A 21,395-nucleotide genomic window follows, 5' to 3' on the forward strand; every position below is an offset into this window, starting at 1 on the left:
GACGGTTCAATCCCACGTCCGGCCATCCTAATTCAGTTTTTCCGTGATTTCCCCAAATCGCTTCAGGCAAATGCCGGGATGGTTCCTTTGAAAGGGCGCGGCCGACTTCCTTCCCCATCCTTTTCTAATCCGATGAGACCGATGACCTCGCAGTTTGGTCTCCTCCCCCAAATCAACCCTGTCTATATGCTGTTTCAAAACATCAAGGAATTTAGTGCGCAAATGCATTGGTATCTACGAGATGATAGGGTGATTTAGCGACTATCGATGAGAATCTATATTCGCTTCAAAGGACTTGTGGTTGAACTTTGAGAACAAGAGTGTCGGAAGCGCAGGGTTGAGAGGCTGATGGAAAGACCGGCTCCAGCAGCATCGGACGGGTCCGGCTGCAGGTGGGAGCGGCTGCTAGCTGCTCCCTGGTCGCTGCTCCTCCCCCCTCGGCGAGGCGAACGCCGCCCGGCATATAGCGGCCACGGAGGCGCCTGCGCGCAGTGAGTGCTGCGCCAGACACAGCCAGACGCGCACGCAGCATGAAGACGTCGAGGCCGCTGCTGCTGCTCCTGTTGGCGGCGCTGTCCGGTGAGTTCGCCTGCTGCTTATGCAGCCCACAAAGCACTATTGCGTCGCGGGCAGCGTTACGGACATCGGCGAAAGTGACGCTGATCGTGTTTCGGCGTGATACACGCAGGCACATAATACCCCCACGCAATGAAAAGGAAGTCTGTTTCACAGCAGATAGGAAATTTATTACGTTGAGCGGAAGAAAGTAAGACCAAAGTAACCAGTAATTCGATTTCCCATTGCGTGACTGTAGACTTTCCCAGTACTGAACGATTCACTGCAACGAGGCGAGATAGCTAATACCTCAGTTCGCCCCTATAGCTGATGCTAGGGCTCTGGTTGTTGTATTACCCTCATCATCATTTCATCATCACTGACACGTAAGTTGCCCAATGTAGCGTCAACTGAAAAGATTTACATTTCGACGCCCGAAGTTCCCCAGGTGGGGACTCCAGGTCATCAGTGACAAACGAGCATTTCATTTCAGCTAATGCGTGAAGACTCAGATCGATCTGTAGTTTTCGCTAAGTGCACTTTGTAACAGCCTCACAGTGCACACCCCGCAACACATTGGTGCAAAGTACGTGCACGGAAATGAGACGTCGCTGTACTTAATCTGGTACTGGACCCGCCGACGGTCGATTTCCAGAACTTCCAGAATAACTTATTTATTCTCCAAACATATCTGCAAGTGTCACATCTGCACATCTGTTTCTGTAGGTTTGGTAGCAATTTAGCACTTAGAAATACGCCAGGGATGTTCAATATGCAAATAATTGTGAAAGAAAAAAATATGTCGAGTGAAATAAAGAGATGTCTTATGTCTTAGCAAAAAATCACAAGAGAGTAAAAGATGGTATCTAAAAATCAAAGGATTTATTCATAGACTGGGGTAGTACATTACTTTAACTTCAGTCTTAAAATTAAATAATGCCCATGAATGTAACTGATATCCGATTCAGTTATAAAGCTGTCCTCTACTGGTTTTTCTGTACCTTAACTTTCAAATGTTCATTTTTGTTCATTAGCGGTACGGATTTTTCTCTATATGAGGTCATGTGATCTAATCTGACTACCAGCCGCTGTGGCCGAGCGGTTCTAGGCGCTTCAGTCCGGAACCGCGCTGCTGCTACGGTCGCAGGTTCGAATCCTGCCTCGGACATGGATGTGTGTATTGTCCTTAGGTTAGTTAGGTTTAAGTAGTTTTAAGTCTAGAGGACTGATAACTTCAGATGTTAAGTCCCATAGTGCTTAGAGCCATTTGAACCATTTTATAATCTGGCTGCAATCAAATGTTAGTGAGAAAATCTGGGACGAGCAGACTTTAATCTTCTTCACTGATAATCCGGAGTCTTTATCGTGAAGTAGGATTCTGATGTACTCCTATCTTCTACTTTGAAGAAGCATTATGCTATACATTCGTATAATATGCTCTGTGTTACCTTCAAGATGTCGTGAGCTCCCTTTGACTGCCTCGGTCTGCATCTGTTTTTAGATCTACATCTATACTCCGCAAGCCATCTTGCGGCATGTTGTGGAGGGTACTCTATGTATGATTGTCAATTCCGCCATTTCCCGTTCCAATCGCGAGTAATTCGTTGAAAGGAGGAGTGCCCGTAAGCCTCCATGTCGGCTCAAATCTCACCAATTTAAGTTCATGGTATTTTTACGGGTTATACGATCAGGAAGCATATGTTGGTTCTCTGTCCTAGGAATATACGCTATAGGGAGTTTAAAAATAAACTACACCGTAATGCAGAACACCTCAATTTCGGCGGCTGCCACTGGTATTGGTTGACCATTTCTGTGACGCTTTCGTGCTTACTGAGTGATCCTGTAACGAAAGGCACTGCTCTTGTTTGAATCTTCTCTATTTACTCTGTCAATCCTATCAGGTACGGATCTCATACAGATGAGCAATATTCAAATATTGGTCGTAAGAGGATTGTGTAGACTACCTGTTTTGTTGACGGAGTGCATTTCCTGAGGATTCTTACAATGAATCTCAGCGTGAATCTACCTTTCCTGTAGTTCGTTCCGTGTGGTCGTTCCGCTTTAAATCGCTCCCCTAAGCATACCCCAAGTATTTTATGGAAGTAACTACTTCCACTGATTTTTCTGTAGTCATGTAGTCGTACAACAATGACTCTTTCCGTATACATTTTTTCTTGAAAGCGACTCACAATTATTTATTTTGAGCTACAGGTTATTGTTTCCAATTTGTTTTACGGCACCAACTGTTACGATACAATCTTAGCATTGATTGCTTCACCTAATTCATTATATTCAACTCTTTGTTAAAAATAAAACTTGTTCGTTAATTATTATCACACCTTCCTGTGCCCTCAGTAGGCTTTCAAGAATTGTTCATCATCTCAATATTTCTACAGCATACCCACATCAATCGTCATCGCCGGCTCTTAGAACTGCCGCTCTCGACGCTCTAGGCCTCTCTGCTGTGTTGTGACGCCACCTTAGGGTCCCCTCCAGCAGTTTAGCGTCCTTACGTCGCACGCTGTGTTTTTCAGCGACGGCATCACATGGCCTCACATCATTTGACAGTACTGAAATTTTCTTCCAAACAATCTCCTCCCTTACCAGTGCTCTTTATAATCAAACTGCTCCATATGAAAGAAGTTGAGTTCAGCTTGAATTTAAATATTGATTTACCTATACAAAAGTATTAATTATTTGTCAGTTAATAAAAATGTGAAGTGACATCGAAGGATTCGGAAGATATAGTCACCTTACACTGTTATCTACTGTGTTCCATTTAAGCCCTCGGTTCACTTCCCGTGAATCAAGTATCAACCGCTCAGTTCCAAACAACTTTTTTTTACATCGGGGAACCGAGCTATTTACGGATCTCACCGGCACGCAAGGTCAAAAATGGTTCAAATGGCTCTGAGAACTATGGGACTTAACTGCTGAGGTCATCAGTCCCCTAGAACTTAGAACTACTTAAACCTAACTAACCTAAGGACATCACACACATCCATGCCCGAGGCAGGATTCGAACCTGCGACCGTAGCAGCATCGTGGTTCCAGACTGAAGTGCCTAGAACCGCTTGGCCACAGCGGTTGTCGGGAATTACCTTAAAAGTCGAACAGAAAGTACAATATTTAAAATGTAATAACAGTAATAATAATAAAAACCCTAATAATAACAACAGCCATATTAACTACAGTAACGACAAATTTTCTCAAAGTAGTTACATACAAATTCGTTGATTCTGTGAAAGTGCGCGTATGACAGTGTTGTTACAGCTCGCAACACATGACTGAGAATAAATTATTTACGAGCACAGAAAAATAATTGAAGACATTTCATGTAATTTTCTGCTAGTGGTAAGCATTTGACATGTTCACTTTTACTTGCCTACTCAATAGAAACCCTTTTCTTTAGCTGCGCATCCGGCTTGTGTTCTACCCTCCTAGTGATGAAATGCTGCGAAATGATGTGTGCTTTAGTCAGAGCCCTAAAACCTTCAATACTCTGTTCAATAGTATCCCTGAAGCAGTTATTACTTCGTTAATTCTGAGTTATGAAAATGAAATACGAAGGTAATCATGTCACGTGTCTACGACAACAACATTCCCACTGCGTAGAAAAAAGGATTGATTAGAACTACAAGAGGCAAGTTTTTTGCTTACAGCAGCTCTTCATTCTGTCGGTTTCGAACTTCATCCGTCTTTCACACTGGATAAGACTGCATACTCGTATTCAGAACGAGCAGTGTTCGAATCTAATGACATGGTTATTACCAATATCAGCTAGGTGCACTGCTCTTTAAATTGTTTTTATTTTATAAATAATTGACAGTGAGTCCATTTCGGCATAGTGCCATCATCAGCGCTTTGTAAATACATAAGTAAGCGATGTTCTTAATACAATAGTCGGTAACTATGATCAGGAAGATATATATATTCGTTAGGTGTTTTCCCTTACATGTAATGGCGTTGCTGCCATGTTCTGCTTTTTTTTTTAGAATTATTAGTTTCTCCTTAGATGTACACTGAAGACGTATATCTGATTTTAGTCGGTTTTTATGTGTGTTATTATTCTCTTGATGGCTTGGATGGCAGTGGAACAGCGATATTATATGTTTACATAGTTACCATTATCAATAAGTGATGTGGAAATTTGATTGTTTTTTTAATCAGTTTTATATTTTTGGTTGTATTTATATTTTTGTTTGGAGTTTGTTTTACTTTTATTTGAGATTTTTATGGTATTGTCTATGATTTATGATGTCTTCTTTGTGTTATGTCTTTGTTTTATAGTCACCAAGGAATCATAGACAGTAACAAAATTATTACTAAAAATAAAAATATAACATAAAAATCTCAAATAAAACTAAAGCAAATTCCAGACAAAAACATAATTAGAACCAAACCTAAAAAATAATTAAAAAGCAACCGAATTTTCACATATCACTTATTTATAATGGAAATTATTTAAACATGTAATATCAATAATCCACTGTCAGCCAAGCTGTCAAGGGGATAATAACATACATAAAAAGCAGCTACAATTAGATACACGTCTTCAGCGTACATCTAAGGAGAAACTAATAATTCTAAAAAAAGACAGAACATGGTAACAACGATATTACATGTAAGGTAAAAATCCCTAACGATGTATTATAACTTTTCCGATCATAGTTACCGACTTTTGTATTAAGACTATCGCTTACTTATGTATTTACAAAGCATCTGATGATGGTGCTCACTGTGAATGATTTTCAAAGTAAAAACCCTTTAAAGAGCAGCATAGCTGACAAATATTCGTAATAATCATGTCATTATAAGACATATTTTGCACTGTGGGGCCTAAAAAACAAAAGTGTTAGAATCGTTGTCCGCCAATTCTGAACAAGCTCCCTGCGTTTTTCCTACACTACTTGAAGTGAATGTGGGTCTGGTTCCTTCAAGCAAACCAATTTCGGGTTAACTGCACAACTTTGTGCAACCTGTGTGGGCGTCAACTACAATGGATTTTAAATACCAGTCTTCCTTCGCTTCTTCTTAGTGCAGGAATTTAAAAGGCTTTAATTATGTACCTGTCTCCAGATTTAGTTAATGTTCTGTAGAAAATCATTACAAATTCATGGCAATGTCCTTGGGAAGAGTACTGAACGATGAGTTTTCGAGAACAACTCGACTCAAAAACGCCATCAAGAATACAATAGCCATATTTCCTAAGGTTAAATGTTCAACATATGAAAATTTCTAGGGGGTATGACCTAATTTGTGCCTTCCTTTGATTGTAACACTTATAGTATTTGCCAAGCGTCATTTACAGACGGTACGTTTGCGGTTTTACACACTGCTAGACTACTTTATTTTCATGTAACATATTTCGACGAATGACTGAGTCGTTCATGTGAGGTTCTTCGGATAAATATCTCAATTGTGTTTTTTGCCTATTTAGAGTCCTGGTAGCGAGAACACGTAAGCTTACTGCCGTGTGCCGTTGATATTAGTCTTGACGTCGCAATATTACGAATAAAACTGGAGTTGTCTGCTGTACTGGATGTCCAAAAATACCACATAGATCCTAAAAACCTTTGATTACCACAACAAGTTCAAAAGAGGTTAAATAAGACCTACTAAACCAGCAAGACCGTTAGCAAGCTATTTCGGGCTATGTGGTCTAGGGGTAAAACGAGTGCCTGGGAACCAAGGGGTCGTGGGATCGGGTTCCGGCCGGACCATGAAAATCTTGTTACCTGTGCTCTAGACTTCACCTCTCAATACTGCGAGGTGTCGCCAGAAAAGACACATTGTTCAGAGTCAGCGTTAAACTGCTGATTCACTTTCCGCCGTTGGGTAACTGCGGTACATTAAAGACACAGTTCCGCAGTGGTGTCCAATTGAAAGGTTAGCATCCGGCCAATGAACCACAAGAAAATTATTATTATTAGCAAGGAATGTGAATACACGTAAAATTGTTCTCATTGTGGATAATGTTACGAAACAAATAGAAAGACATCTTGAATGTACCGAAGTGTATGAAATAACTATTGTATGTGAACATCGTAAGTAACGTCAGTTACACGAATTAAGACAACAATAAGTGTGGGAAAGATATTTTTATAAATGAAGTACTGTAGCGTGATATGAAGGGATAACTTTGTTCTGCAGTAGGAGCAGTAGTCTCTGGTGTAGGAATAATTTCGTTGCGAATGCCTTTTCTGGGAGCTGCGCCACTGCTGAGACTTACACAGCCTTACTGCCGTATAGAACTTTAAGAATTCACTGCTTTTCCGCCATAACTGAAGTACTCATCCTCTGTTTGTGTACTATCGTAAACTTGAGCAATGGTAGAGTGACTCTGATGACGCCCTCCGAAAGTTTAGGGCATTTTTGAAAGGAAGAAAGCAATTCAAGTTTAATATCTCATCGACGTCCATCTCAATCCAATCATTCAAAAAACATGCCAGGAGTGCTCGAGGAAACCCTAAATGGGGACGGCTAGACTGCGATTCGATCCCCGCCTCTCTGGAATGCGAATCCATTGACTTAGCATTATGCTTCCTCGCTTGGTGGATGATTTCGAGGATTATCATAACAACATTTTCACCGTTTTATATTTCTGTTTTCTCAGTTATGCGTTCAACTCCACACTCCGAAAACTAATGACATTTGTAATTCATCACATCTGCCGAAATACAACAATCAAGAAAAATACACCAACGGGAAAAAATCGCAACACCAAAAAATAATTGACATAGACCAATGAAATTTCAGGAATATGTTTGTTTAGGTGACATATGTAAGTGATTAACGTATCAAGATCACAGATTAATGCAAGCGCAAGATAGGCCATTGCAAATATCAAATGAAGGTACATTAATAACCGGTGTGACCGCCAGAACGTTGAATGCAAGCACGCAAACGTGCGTGCGTTGTCTTTTACAGGTGCCGGATGTAAGTTTGTAGTATGGAGTTACGTATCTGTTTGCACTTAGTCGGTCAATACATAAACACTTAATGCTGTTTGTGGATGACGCTGGAGTTGTCATCCGATGGTGTCTCATATGTGCCCGATTGGAAACAGATCTGGTGATCGAGCTGACCAAGGCAACATTTCGACACTCTGTAGAGCATGTTGGATTGCAACAGCAGTATGTGGACGAGTGTTATCCTGTTGCAAAAAGCCTCCTACGGCATTGTTCATGGATGGTAACAAACAGTTCGAATCACCAGATTGACTTATAAATTTGCAGTCAGGGTGCGTGGGATAACCACGAAAGTGCTCCTGCACCCCAGTCCATAACTCCAGGTGTAGATCCGGTGCGTCTAGCACGCAGACAGGTTAGTCGCATGTCCTCAACTGGCATGTTGGTAACACACCCACCATCACTGGCACCCAGGCAGAACCAACTTTCATTAGAAAACACAACAGACCCCCACCTGCCCTCCAACGACCTCTCGCTTGGCGGTGGTTTGAGGCGTCTGGCTCGGAACTGTCCTTGAAGTAACCGGTAACGTTGTGTCACCGTGGTGTCAACTGCTGCTCAAATTGCTGCTGCAGATGCAGTACGATGCCCCATAGCCATACGGCGAACACGATGGTCTTCCCTCTCGGTAGTGTCACGTGGCCGTCCGGACCCCTGTCTTCTTGCGACCGTACATTCTCAAACCATCACTGCCAGCAGTCTTATACAGTGGCTACATTCCTGTCAAGTCTTCCTACAATACCACAGAAGGAATATCCGGCTTCTCGTACCCCTATTAAACGACCGCATTCACACTCAGTGAGGTGTTGTCGCCTTAAAGGCAGTCTAGACTAACATGAACCACTACGACCAATGTTAAAGATAATTAACGCTCACAACCGTCACAGAATGTGTTTAACCTGATTTGTATCCTCATTGTGGCGCTGCTAGCGCAACTGGCGGAAAAACTGAATAAATATCATCTTTCAAACGTAGAAACACGGCTACTAGCTTTCGTTATGACGCTCAGTTCCTTCCTGGTGGTGCGACTTTTTTTCGTCAGTGTATCATTGGTATCATTTCTGTACTGTTAATGAAAAAAAAAACATTCTCTTTTCACTTGACGCGAAAAAATTGACCAAGTGCTAGTAGCACTCGCTCACAGATAAATCGTCCATCTCGGCAATCGAGGATCACGACGATTTCTACCTTTTATCGATACAGATACTGGCAAGATATCGGTCCCGGGGATTCAAAGACTATCAAAATCTCTACAGTTTTTCCTGAGAGTAGCCCGTACAAACGAAAATAAGGGAAGAGGGGGATTTCAGTCTATATACTGCATGTAGAGAGAGAAGATATAATAAAATATTTTTTGCTTATTTACTATAACATGTTTGTATGACGTAATATTTTTCTATTGTGCTTTTGACGGGTGATTAATGCAGTGTAAGTTCTAATGACGGAAAATATGTTTATGTGATATAACTACAATTTAACAGCTTTCGGATATTCTCCATTATTCGTACTGTGAGAAGTTGCTTCTTGCCAAATTTTGTGATTCTGGGTGAAACCCATCAGGTTTTCATGAGTGAGTTTGAAAATATCAAAACAAATGACATAAATGGTCGTGTCTTCTGAATTCTTTAACTTAGAAGCTCAAATTGCTTACAATGCGAAGTGACCGCAGACCTGTGACATAAATTTCAAGGTGATATGTCTACCTATTCCTGAGAAAAAGGGTTCTTAACAGTCGGACAGACAGACGGACTATCTGACATACGGACAACAAAATGATGCCATAAGGGTTCCGCTGTTACCGATTGTGGTACAGAACCCTAAGAAGAATAGAAGGTTAGTTAAACAACTCTCAACCCAAGTGAAAAAAATTTTTTGACAGCTCTGACTCGGTTATATTTATAGCTTAACAATTACAGAAGTCGAAGAAAACAATTGTACTTGCAACGTAGCCAAATTTTTCGTAAGCGACTGGACTCAGGTACTACACGAAGTACACACGTAAATGCTTAGAAGTGACTATTAATGTAGCAAATCGTTTAAAGCTGAACATGTACAAAAATAATGACTCGCACAAGAGGCAGATACTGTGTTAGGGAAGAGAGCACTCCTCCCGTCACGCCGAAAGGAGTAGTGTAGCGGATCACGCGACTGCGATGTAAGACCTTTCACTGGGCATTGAAGTGACAGAGAAGTAAATGATGGGCAAGACGTGAGATGTCGGCGCATTTAGTCGCGTCCAGATGTAAGGGCCTGCAGCTCTGGGTTCTCCACTTCCAAAGCCGTGCGAACACTGGCCTGCTCTCGTGTCTCCGTGGCAAGAGTCGGCCTTGATGCGATGAAAACCGCCGCTACGGAGAGAACTGCAGTGGCCATCCATGAGTTGATCGCAATGTCGCCGTCGTCAATCGGAAATTGTAACAGCGAATAGACGGGCCTCAGCGCAGTAAATCACTCGGTATTTCAGTATCAAACAACAACACTCGGCAAGCAACTATACGAGGACTATGAAGGTACAAAAGCCATCACCTCACTCACGCACCTCCGCCAATGGCATAGCACAAAATGCAAAGATTAGCATGGGGTTGCTCAAAACATGCAAATCGGTGGGAGTTGGTGTACGCCGACGACAGAGTGAGAAAATCTAAAACTACACGGAGCGATCGGGAGTAAGAATGTCTAAGACAACACGGGGCAATCCATTAAGTTTGGCAACAGGGCACCATGTGGGAAGGTGCTGTAGGTATTCTCTTGCTGCAGCTTTGAGTTGAAATTTCGCTACTGACGCGTCTGTCATTGTCTCTTAGCGACGAACGATGCAGGTATTTATGGTCTCTTCCAGGCTACTGTATTACACATCCGTTCTGTAGTTTCAGCAAGACGGTGCACAACCCGAACACTTCCGAAGAGCGTAAGAATGACATCAGGCTGCACGTGTGACCTCGTCCAACCTCCCAGCTCTCCTTCCCATAGTTCTATTGAGCTCGTCTGAGACGCCATTGAGCGTCTTGATCGCGTGCGTGTCCGACCACTCTCCGTTTGTTGTGTCTTACTTCTGAGCAGTCATAAATGTTGCAGGCTTCGTTTCTTTGGTAGGACACTGGAAAAACCCAGTCTGTCTTTGAAGGAGATTACAAGACTCTTGTGGGATCCGTCCTAGAGTACTGTTCAAGCATTTCGGCTCCATATAGTGTTGGCAGATGCAACGTGCAGAAAATTGAGATTAGGACCTGCTGGTTTAAAAAATTACAAATAAGAACCTAAAATTCAGGCAATGTAAAGGAGATGTAAATTTTCTAGCGTTAGATAAATAGATAAAGTCTATGATACAAGTCGGTGTCCAGGCTATCCGGCTGAGTGTAGCGCTGCCGCACTAGCAGGGGAACGGTAGCGGATCCATCGCCTCGACTGCCTTTCACGCCTGGGAAAGAACCCCAGTACTCAGTTGATATTGGCTGAGTCGACATGAGGCTGTCCTGCAGGGACCAGAACGGGGAAAAATTCCCGCCTCTGTCTGGATTGAACACGGGACCACCAGGGCCCGTCCAGCTCACTACCCTCGAAATCAACACAGCCGCAAGTGTTTCCTTGTACTACATAATGAATAAAGCACAACACTGTTACAGTTGTAGTTAAAAATATTGTTCTGTTCATCAAAAGTGCCAAATTTAGGCTGGTAATAAAAATTTTCCGACACGAATCAGCACTAGTCATTAAAGTACTAATAATACGACAGTGGAAGCCACGCGGCTGACTGTTTTCAAAAAGTACAGTTCGGGCACGCGCTGAGGCGTCTCTTAGTTTATTGGCTGACCACTGGATCCTGACTCATCGTGTTATTTCCTGGTTCCCGCAAAGACGCGTTCAGAAACTCATTTCGGATCTTATATGCAATTGACCATTTTGAAGTGGCTGCGTGTTATACTTCAAATTGTTAGCAGTGTCCAAAAGTCGGGATATCTGGCATCCCGCGAAAGGGCTACGCGAGGATCGTCATGACACAACAAGAATTCGGGACATCTCGGGAAAATCGGGACACCTGGCAACACAGCATCATACGAGATAGGACGAACAGGTGACATTGAATCCATCCAAACAAGGGCAGCCGGAATTGTCATAGGTTCTGTTGCTCCTGGGAGAGGACCACAGTGATACTAGAAAACCTGAGCTGGCCCACGCTTGAAGACAGACGTGAAAGCCTACTTACAAAGTTTCAAGCATCAGTTTTAAACGAGGAATCTGGGAATATGCTACACTCCATCCCCCTCCCCCCATGCACCGATACCGTACGAACAGTGAAGACAATATTAGATTAATTACAGCGCATACAGAGGCATTTAATCAATAATTCTCACTCTACAAGGGAATGAAATGAGGAGGAGCCCTAATAAGCGGTACAATAGCATGTACCCTCTGCCATGCACTTCACAGTGCTCTGCAGAGTACAGCTGCAGATGTAGATGTACAGGATGGCTGCACAACTCCTTCGGTTTCTCGTAGAGTGTACGCCGCGAAGTAGCAGCGTCTCTATCAGGGCGAAAGTCGTTTTATATTCTACAAGGTAATGACAGTACGCGGCACGTTCACGACGGTAGTCTTTCACGTTACTCATTTGTGTCGACATAGGGACATGGCGCAGTGGTTAGCACACTAAACTCACACTCTAGAGAGGTGCACTTCAAAACCTCGTCCACCTATCCTGAATGGAGGCGAATGTCGGGATGGGTTCAGTGTAAACGACACAGGCGATTTCCTTCCTTCCCTGTCCGAACTTGTGTATCGTCTCGAATGACTTTTTTATTTCCTTTTACTTTACTCGGAAATGGTGCGGTAATGGGCATTCATCATGGTCTTTTTGCAACACTGGACATACTTGTAACACAAAGTAATACGAAGGGAACAGAGTGGTTTCAATTACCGTCACAATTATGATTAGTCACTGTGTCAGTGGTTCATTCTCATTGCCGGAATTCGATTCATAAAAACTTTACCTATATATTATTTTCTTGTATTTGAAGGAAAACGTTGGTATTTGATATTTACTATCCCATCTAGTGGCAGTGCAATATATTCATTGATCTCCTAATCTCCTATCTGCTTCTGCTAATGTGTAGATGCAGAGTTGGTTCTGAAACTCACCACAGAAAAAACTTATGCATGGATACAACGGTAAGGATCACGTTCGTTATGGCGCACAGTGGTAAGTGACGAGTATACAGCAAACTGTTCCTAGTTTACGCTCTTACTGCGTGTTTTAACGTTCTAATGTCTGTGGTTCACACAACTTGCAGTTACTCTACAGATGACATCTCGTTACCAGAATTGTTTGCTTTGTTCTCGCATTGTTATACTTGCCAGACATTGAAACTATCTGCTTTGTACTAGTATAATGAAATCACTACTGGTGTACAACATTTGCTGCAATATCCCCCGGAAATGTTAAAAGGCAAATCTTCAAGTTGACAAGAGGGACTGTGTACGTAGTCCTAATCCGTGGTAATCTGTCAAGGATTCTAAAGATCTTATTAATAATTTAGAGACTTATTTTATTACCTATGTTTTAAATCAGAAATTAAAGTTCCGTTGATACCGGCATCAGTAACGTTATTCTCTGAAAATATTTACAAAAATTATAGAAAACATCAAGAATGGGAGGAAATAGAAATGATTCAGGTGGACTATGAAACTCAAATTTAGGAGAATTTTTAACATATCACTACAGTCTGATTTGCAAAGCAAGTGTTTCGTAAAACAGAAATTTTGTGTTTTTTTGCGTTATTCGTATATTCCGTGGATTACGCACCTGACGACTGCAAGAATGTTGAGCGAAATGCACCGCACTTAAAACGGCCGTGCAGGAAGAATAGCGTTGCATTTGTAATGAGTGAGAGGCGGAACGCAGAACGAACGGTCAGTTCAAGGTCTGACATAAGAACCGAGCGTGGGAAACTCGCCCTACGCAACTGCGGAGAAATATCGTTTCACTACAAGAAGTCTTTTAGAGACGAACAGGAATGTTTCATAGTTCTTGAATTTATTGCAGCGTTGTGGAAACATATTTTTCCGGTTTATCTACCGAATGCATTCACACAATGCAAGTTGGGTGAGAACCATCGCCGGCCGGAGTGGCCGAGCGGTTCTAGGCGCTACAGTCTGGAAACGCGCGATCGCTACGTTCGCAGGTTCGAATCCTGCCTCGGGCATGGATGTGTGTGATGTCCTTAGGTTTGTTAGGTTTAAGTAGTTCTAAGTTCTAGGGGACTGATGACCTCAGAAGTAAGGTCCCATAATGCTCACAGCCATTTGGACCATTTTTTGAGAACCATCATGGAAAAGGAGATGGTCATCGTTGCTATACGCTGCATATGACCTGCAATTGTGTCAATAATACTGAAACTGAAATAAAAACTACATTTGTTTTGAGCAAGTCTCAGAAGTTCGCATAATCACATTTGATGTTCTTCACAATCATAAAAAAACTGAGAGCTATAAATAACTGAAATGAAGTACTTGTAAATAAATTTACGAAATGCAAGGAGTGAAACACTAGACAGCAAATTTTTCGGATAAGGATGTATGATGTACTATTTGGAAGCGTGTTCTTTCTGGTATTATTTCAAAGCCACATCCATATGAAGAAACATTATCTTGAGTACAGCACGATATTTCTTTGTGCAACATTAATCATGACGAAGCAGTCACACATCGAGATACGTTTTCTTGCAGATGACAACGGCCCCGAAATCCAATGTTTGTGCGAGTTGCCGATAAGCTATCCACCGTGAAACCAGCAAAACAGTTAATGTCTAGTAAAACTCAAGACGAGAGGGGCAAGTCTTCCTCACGACCCTTAAAACTTTCCCATTTCGACGTAACTAAAAAGTACAGCTTGTATTCCTTCACCTAATAAGAAACTGAATTTGAAGAAGCATATTGATGATATGCTGAAAAGTTTAGGTTCAGCTACTTGATGTTACTAGGGTTACTGCAAATTTTGGTGATAAAAATATCAGCAAATTAGCCTCCTATGCCTATTTTCATTCACTGCTTTCATGTGGCATGATATTTTGGGCAATTCATCATTAAGAGAAAAAGTATTCATTGCACAAAAGCGCATAGTCAGAATAATAGCTGGAGTCTACCCAATATCGCCTTGTAGACATTTATTTAAGGAAGTCGGGATATTCACAGAACCTTCGCAAAAAATACATTCACTTATGACATTTGTTATTAAAAACACATCCCAGTGTGCAAATAATAGAAAAGTACTTAGCTACAACACTAGAAGAAAGGATTATCTTTGCTATTATAGGTTAAATCTGACTTTGGCTCAGAAAGCGCTGAATTACGCTGCCACTAAAATGTTTGGTCATTTACCAAATAGCATTGAAAGTCTGACAGATAGCCAAGCAACATTTAAAAACAAATTAAAAGGATATATGAATGACAACTCCTTCTACTCACTAGATGAATTTTTAGATATGAAGTAGTAATTGTAAAAGAATAAGTTTGTATCATGTGAAGAAAACTTATTTAAACTGACACGTTCCACGTCATTACGATATGCCTATTCATGATCTATGGGAGAAACACTAATGTAATGTTATGTCACATTCCTTGTGTATAGCTTCCTAAAATTCCATCACGCCTTTCAGTGACACTGCTATCACTAGAATTAGAAATTATCTACTGCCTACTTATTTTGGTTGTCGTGTGCAGAATTCTTGTTATACAAGCGCCTAGCTTCCCCACGACCAATCAGAATTGCACAGCAATAAGAAAACTGTAAATAACAATAACAGTAATAATAATAATAATAATAATTCACTTTGAGTAGCAACGAGAACCCAGCAAATACAAGGAACATCTTTTCGGTAAATGCACAGAAATCAGGTTTGGAGCATTGTTCTCTATAAAGAACGCGACATTTTCACATGCCATAATCCATACAAATTAAAAAATGTATATAAGTACTAGTATGTATGTATGTTCCACTTCTCCTAAACCACTGGATCGATTTCAGCCAAACTTGGTACACAAATCTCATACGGTCTAGGAAGGATCACTGTGGCGATAAGGACCATCCTCCCATCAGACGGGGCGGCAGTGTAGGTAGAAAAGCAATGTAGCCCACGACGCCCAAAAATCCCATACCTTAGTCATCCAGTATTTGAGAACGGGAGCATTAAGATACTTGCAACAAACTTTGCACATAATTTCAAACCCTCCATAAACTTTTCCTCGCTGACAACCTCTACAAAATGATGAATGGAAAAAGAGATCATCACGTACTACATTTCCGCTGTTCATGCAGTAAAACTGCCACATGAAGCATGATGTTTTAATTTATTACCTTTTTACTACTAATTGTATTCGTGACCCATTTTGCAGACAGTAATCTCGTGTACCACTAAATGTGCCAGAAAAATTGCGTCATTGTACGACACTTAGTTCAGGAGATACGACAGCCTAGACACTGAGATCCGTGAAAAACTACCGTATCCATACAAGACGTTTAAATTTATTGCTTCGTTGCTACTAACTCTATTCGCAACACTTCACAGATAGTATCCACATCCGCCGCTGAATGTACCTACGGAAACATATCATTGTACGATACATAGTTCAGCAGATACGACGTCAAATACAGAGACGCGTGAGAAACTGACGCTTCATGCCCGACGCTTTTATTTATTACTTCTTTGTTATTAACTATATTCGCAGCACATTTCGCAGATAGCAGCCTCATATTATACTGGATGTACCTGCAAAATTGTGTCACCGTAAAGCACATAATTCCGGAGATACAATGTCAAAACATTAAGCTCCGTGAAAATGAAACTGCAAGGAGAAATTCGCTAGGCATATAGCCGAAATATGTAAATAAAAACGTGTGAAATGTGTTAAATAAATGTGAAATGTATTTGACATGTGCACGTGAGGCCAAAGCCACGGGTAAGAAGCTCATCCTTAACCCCTGGAACGATTTCAATAAAATTTGGTACACATACTCGTATTAGTTACAGTGAGGAAAGAAATACGTTGAGGTAAGAAAGACAAGCCTCCAATTGGGATGAGCGTGGTAATGTGGAGAGAGAGGAGGAGAGGAGGAGATGGACAAACAGCGAGGGGGGGGGGGGAAGAGGGAGATAAGCACAGATAGGAGGAGGAGGATGAGGACAGGGAAAAGGGCGGAAATGGGAGAGGAGGAGATGGAAAGAGACATGGGGAGGAAGAGACAAGGAGAGAGAGAAGGAAGAAGAAGGAGATGAACAAACACAAAGGAGGAGGAAACAGGGAGAGAAAGGGAAGAGGAGGAGATGAACTGGAAGAGGGGGGAGAGGAGATGGACAGAGGGAGGTGGGAGTAGATAGAAAGAGAAATAGAGAGAAGAGTATACTGACACATGGAGCAGGAGGAGTAGGTGGAATTAAAGGGAGGGGGGGAGGAGATGGACAGAGGAGGAAGGGACACATTGACACTGATAAGAGGGATGAGGAGATGGACAGAGAGGAGGGATAGGAAGAGATGAACAGAGAGTGGCAGATGGAGGAAGCAGACAGAGATATGGGACGGAGGGACGGACAGAGAGGACGGAGGGACGGACAGAGAGGAGGTGAAGGAACATACAGACAGACAGAGGGAAGGATGAGATGGAATAATGGACTAATATAAGTGGAGGAGGTACATACCATGGCAACGTCGAGGACTCATCTAATCTCATATAAACATTGACGGGAGAAAAGTTGTTACACGAAGAAGGAGTAGTGCGACATAAACGAAAATTTGTAGGCTGTTTCTACACCCGATACATGATGTAAGTTCAGATTTCGCGCCAGTCGCATAAGAGTAGCGCTAGTAGCGCCATTATGAGGTGCAGATCAGGTTTGCTTTAAATACACTCTGTAACGGTAGAAAGCGTTAGTTGCCTTCGAGATGTTAGTCAAGAATTCCTTTAAGGCAAAGACACCATTATCAACACCTGACTGAGTTAGAAGGAGAACGTGTAATGGGGCTACGAGAAGCTGGATGTTTCTTCTGCGATCTGCAAAAAGACTTGCCAGGAATATAGCGACTGTACATTATTGCTGGCAGTGGTGGTTAGGAGAATGTACGATCGCAAAGAAGACCACGCTCTGGACAGCCATTTGCACTACTGAGAGTGAAGACCATCGTGTTCGGCATATGGTTCTGGCCCATTGTCCTGCAGCTGCAGCTGCAATCTGAGCAGCAGTTGGCACCACGGCAACACAACTTACTGTTACAAATCGATTACTTCAAGGACAGCTCCGAACCACATGCCCTCTAGCGTGCAATCTACAGACGCCAAACCACCGCCATTTGCGGTTTCTGTGCTGTCAAGCGAGAGCTCGTTGGAGGGGAAGGTGGAGGTTTGTTGTGTTTTCTGATGAAAGCCAGCTCTGCCTCGGTTCCAGTAATGACGTGCCAGACACTCCGGACCTACACCTGAAATTATGGTCTGAGGTGCGATTTCACGTAATAGCAAGAGCACTCTCGTGGTTATTCCACGGACACTGACTGCAAATTTGTATGTCAATTTGGTGATTGAACCTGCTGTGATACCATCCATGAACAGCATTTTAGGGGGCATTTTACAAAAGGGTAACCCTCGCCCACAAGCTGCTGTTGTAGTCCAACATGCTCTACAGAGATGTTGCTTTGGCCTTTTCGAGCACCAGATCTGTTTCCAATCGCGCGCATAAGGGACACAATCGGCGACAACCATGGCGTCATCCACAATTAGCATTAACCGTCCCTGGACTGACCGATCAAGTGCAATAGGCATGCAACTCCATCCACAAATATATATCCGGTACCTGTAAAAGACAATGCATGCACGTTTGCATGCTTGCATTAATATTCTGGCAGGTGCGCCTGTTATTAATGTACCAGCATTTCACTTTTGCAACGGGTTATCTCGCGCTTATATTAAATTGTGATGTTGTAGTGTTAATGACTTAAATTAAATATGTTACCAAGACAAATGTATTCCCGAAATTTCATTAGTATATATTAATCATTTTTTGGTGTTGCGACATTTTTCGGTCAATGTATGTGGTATGTAATGTGTTTTATAGTGCATAAGTCCACCAGTGTTGGAGTAACAAATACACATAAAATTGCTTACGAGGATTTCATTTACTAACCAGTTGCTTCGTCAGAAGTAAGAAGGAACTTCAGGGTTCATAGTTCCCTCGACGTCGAAGTCACTAGAAACGGAACAACAGTTCGGGCTCTGGAAGCACAAGCAAGACTGTCTGGCCACCGAGTTCTTTTCAAAAGAATCAGTCAAACATTTGCCATAAGCGATTTAGGGAAATTACGGAAAATCTAAAACTGATAGGTCGGACAGGGAATGATTTGTAGGTCCTTCCAAATGGAAGGCCCGTGTCTCTGCGAGTGTGCCACCTGGTATGGTCGCCTATTGAAGAATTAAGAAAACCAAAACATAAAATAGACAAAAGAGGAACAATGAGACCTATGTAACACTGTACTCCATAAAGCTTCAACTTTCATCAGCGACGCCACGACTGATTTTACTTTGTTCTTAAAAAATATCGGACAGGGTTCTTGTAGTGGGTTCGATGAACGGACTGAATTCGATCTCTGAACCTGATGAAGCCACAATTAATAGCTCTCACGACACTGTCTCTTCGGTAATACAGCCTACGTTTTCCTGCCATTTATGTTAGTTTATAGCGAGTGACACCAACCCCACAACTATTGTCCGGTGTTTGTGCGTCCAAGCAGAGAGCTAGGTAACTATGTACGAGCTCTTTCCATACAGCAATGGTTACTCGGTCGGCTCTTTTGAACTCAGGTCCAGCTGCGAGATGCACTTATAACGTATGACAGCTCTTCACGAACCTTTATTGAAAAACTAGAAACAGAATACCAAAAGATGGAGTAGTTTTATTTAGAAAATAAATCAATTTGAAATAATAAATTTCTCGATCTTGGTATATGTACTTACGGTACAAAATCGGGTTGTTGTAATTTTAATAACAAAATAATTGTTACAAAAATTTGTCGCAGTAACAGTTGTCAAAAATGAAGTATGTCGCATTCAATCGCCACAGGTAGAGGTAATGTGTAGTGATCTACATCTACATCTACATGGCTACTCTGCAATTCACACTTAAGTGCCTGGCAGCAGGTTCATCGAACCATTTTCATACTCCTTCTCTACCATTCCACTATCGAATGGTGCGAGGAAAAAGGAACACCTAAATCTTTCCGTTCGAGCTCTGATTTCTCTCATTTTATTATAATGATTATTTCTGCCTACGTAGGTGGGTGTCAAAAAAATATTTTCGCATTCGGAAGAGAAAGTTGGTGATAGAAATTTCGTAAATAGATCACGCCGCAAAAAAAAAACCGCCTTTGTTTCAGTGACTGCCACCCCAACTCGCGTATCATGTCAGTGTCTCTCTCACCCCTAATGCGTGATAACACGAAACTAGCTGCCCTTTTTTGCACTTTTTCGATGTCCTCCGTCAATTCCACCTCGTAAGGATCCCACACCGTGCAGCAAGAATCCAGCAGAGGACGGACAAGTGTAATGTAGGATGTCTCTTTAGTGGGTTTGACCTTAGAATCACCTCTGATAGATTGAAAAACATTTAAAATTGTTAGGAGAGCGAATCACGAGTTTGTATTAACTGCAGTTGTGGGTTACGGTGGTAGTGTTTGGGCGCACAGGTTACGACTGGTCAAATCTGCCGACGCGGTAAGAACATTTCACCGATAAATTTTGTTACCAAGCTTTGGAGCCTTCAGTAACTCAGCTGTAGACGTCCTAATTATATTACTGGACGTGTCCCTTGAACCTAAAAATAAGAGAAAAGCCTGCCATCTGTTGGCTGAAGGAAAACCATTATAAAGAAAATACACGAAGTTCTTGGGAAACTAGCAACAAATCCGATAGCAACGAATATTTTAATATATGTAGAATGGCAGCAGAAATGTAATTCCTCAGACACAGGAAGGAGGACGCTTCAATTTCTTACTGATACAAACAGATGGCTTCAGATAAATTTTGAGCCAAGTAGGGAACTGCTCCATTATCTTTCCGGACATGGGCCATACCCTATATATCTGAATAGAATTGGTAAGAGGGTAATGATCACCTGTGACTGACGATTTTGGCACACTAGATCATGTCCTATAGGAATGTCCCTTTGTTGAAGACATGGCAAGTACTGCACGGCAGGCTTTAAGAGGTGAAATTCTTTACGACATAATTCGAATAAAAGAGGGTTTTGATATCTTAAATATTGTAAATGATGCTGCATCAGAAAAAGTAGGGCCTGATTATAGCCAACAGACGTCACAGCAGAAACGAGTTAGAACTGTGGACGACCCTAAGGAAAATTAGGACTTTTGACGACGCTACGGAATAATAACGAACCCCAGTAGCTCTACTATTGCTTGGTCCAGTAACGGAAGATTAAAAGGAGGTGGCCACAAGTGCACGCAAAAAGAACGGAAAGAGTCAGTGAAGTGATGCGCTCTGACAGGTCACCAGCTGTTTGAAGGCAGCGAAATATTGAGGGACCCGATAGGGTGTTTGATATGCTACGGAACGTAGAGAGAGAGAGTACATACATTCCAATAGTAGTAAATTTTGTTTGTTTGTGTGTGTGTGTGTGTGTGTGTGTGTGTGTGTGTGTGTGTGTGTGTGTGTGTGTGTGTGTGTGTCTGTGTATATGTGTGTGTTCATCTCAGACTACAGTAAACGGAAATAGTGAAGTCACACAGGACAATATACCATTTAATTGTTCTCCGAGGGGTAGGTGACCCTAAAATTATCATATGTGATCGTAGTAAAAGTATTAATATTAATGTTAG

At 41.9% G+C, this 21,395-nt stretch overlaps 1 protein-coding gene across 1 annotated transcript in view; it reads left to right on the forward strand.

Moving 5' to 3' along the window:
* Positions 1-497: 497 nt before the first annotated feature.
* Positions 498-21,395, forward strand: part of LOC126484893 (mucin-5AC-like) — a 210,008-nt gene continuing 189,110 nt past the window's right edge. Inside the window, exon 1 of the mRNA XM_050108491.1 lies at positions 498-579. Within this exon, the coding sequence (XP_049964448.1) occupies positions 531-579 (49 nt within the window). The 5' untranslated portion in view covers positions 498-530. The remainder of the gene's footprint in view (positions 580-21,395) is intronic.

The sequence above is a fragment of the Schistocerca serialis genome, chromosome 6, assembly GCF_023864345.2.
Source record: "Schistocerca serialis cubense isolate TAMUIC-IGC-003099 chromosome 6, iqSchSeri2.2, whole genome shotgun sequence".
NCBI lineage: Eukaryota > Metazoa > Arthropoda > Insecta > Orthoptera > Acrididae > Schistocerca > Schistocerca serialis.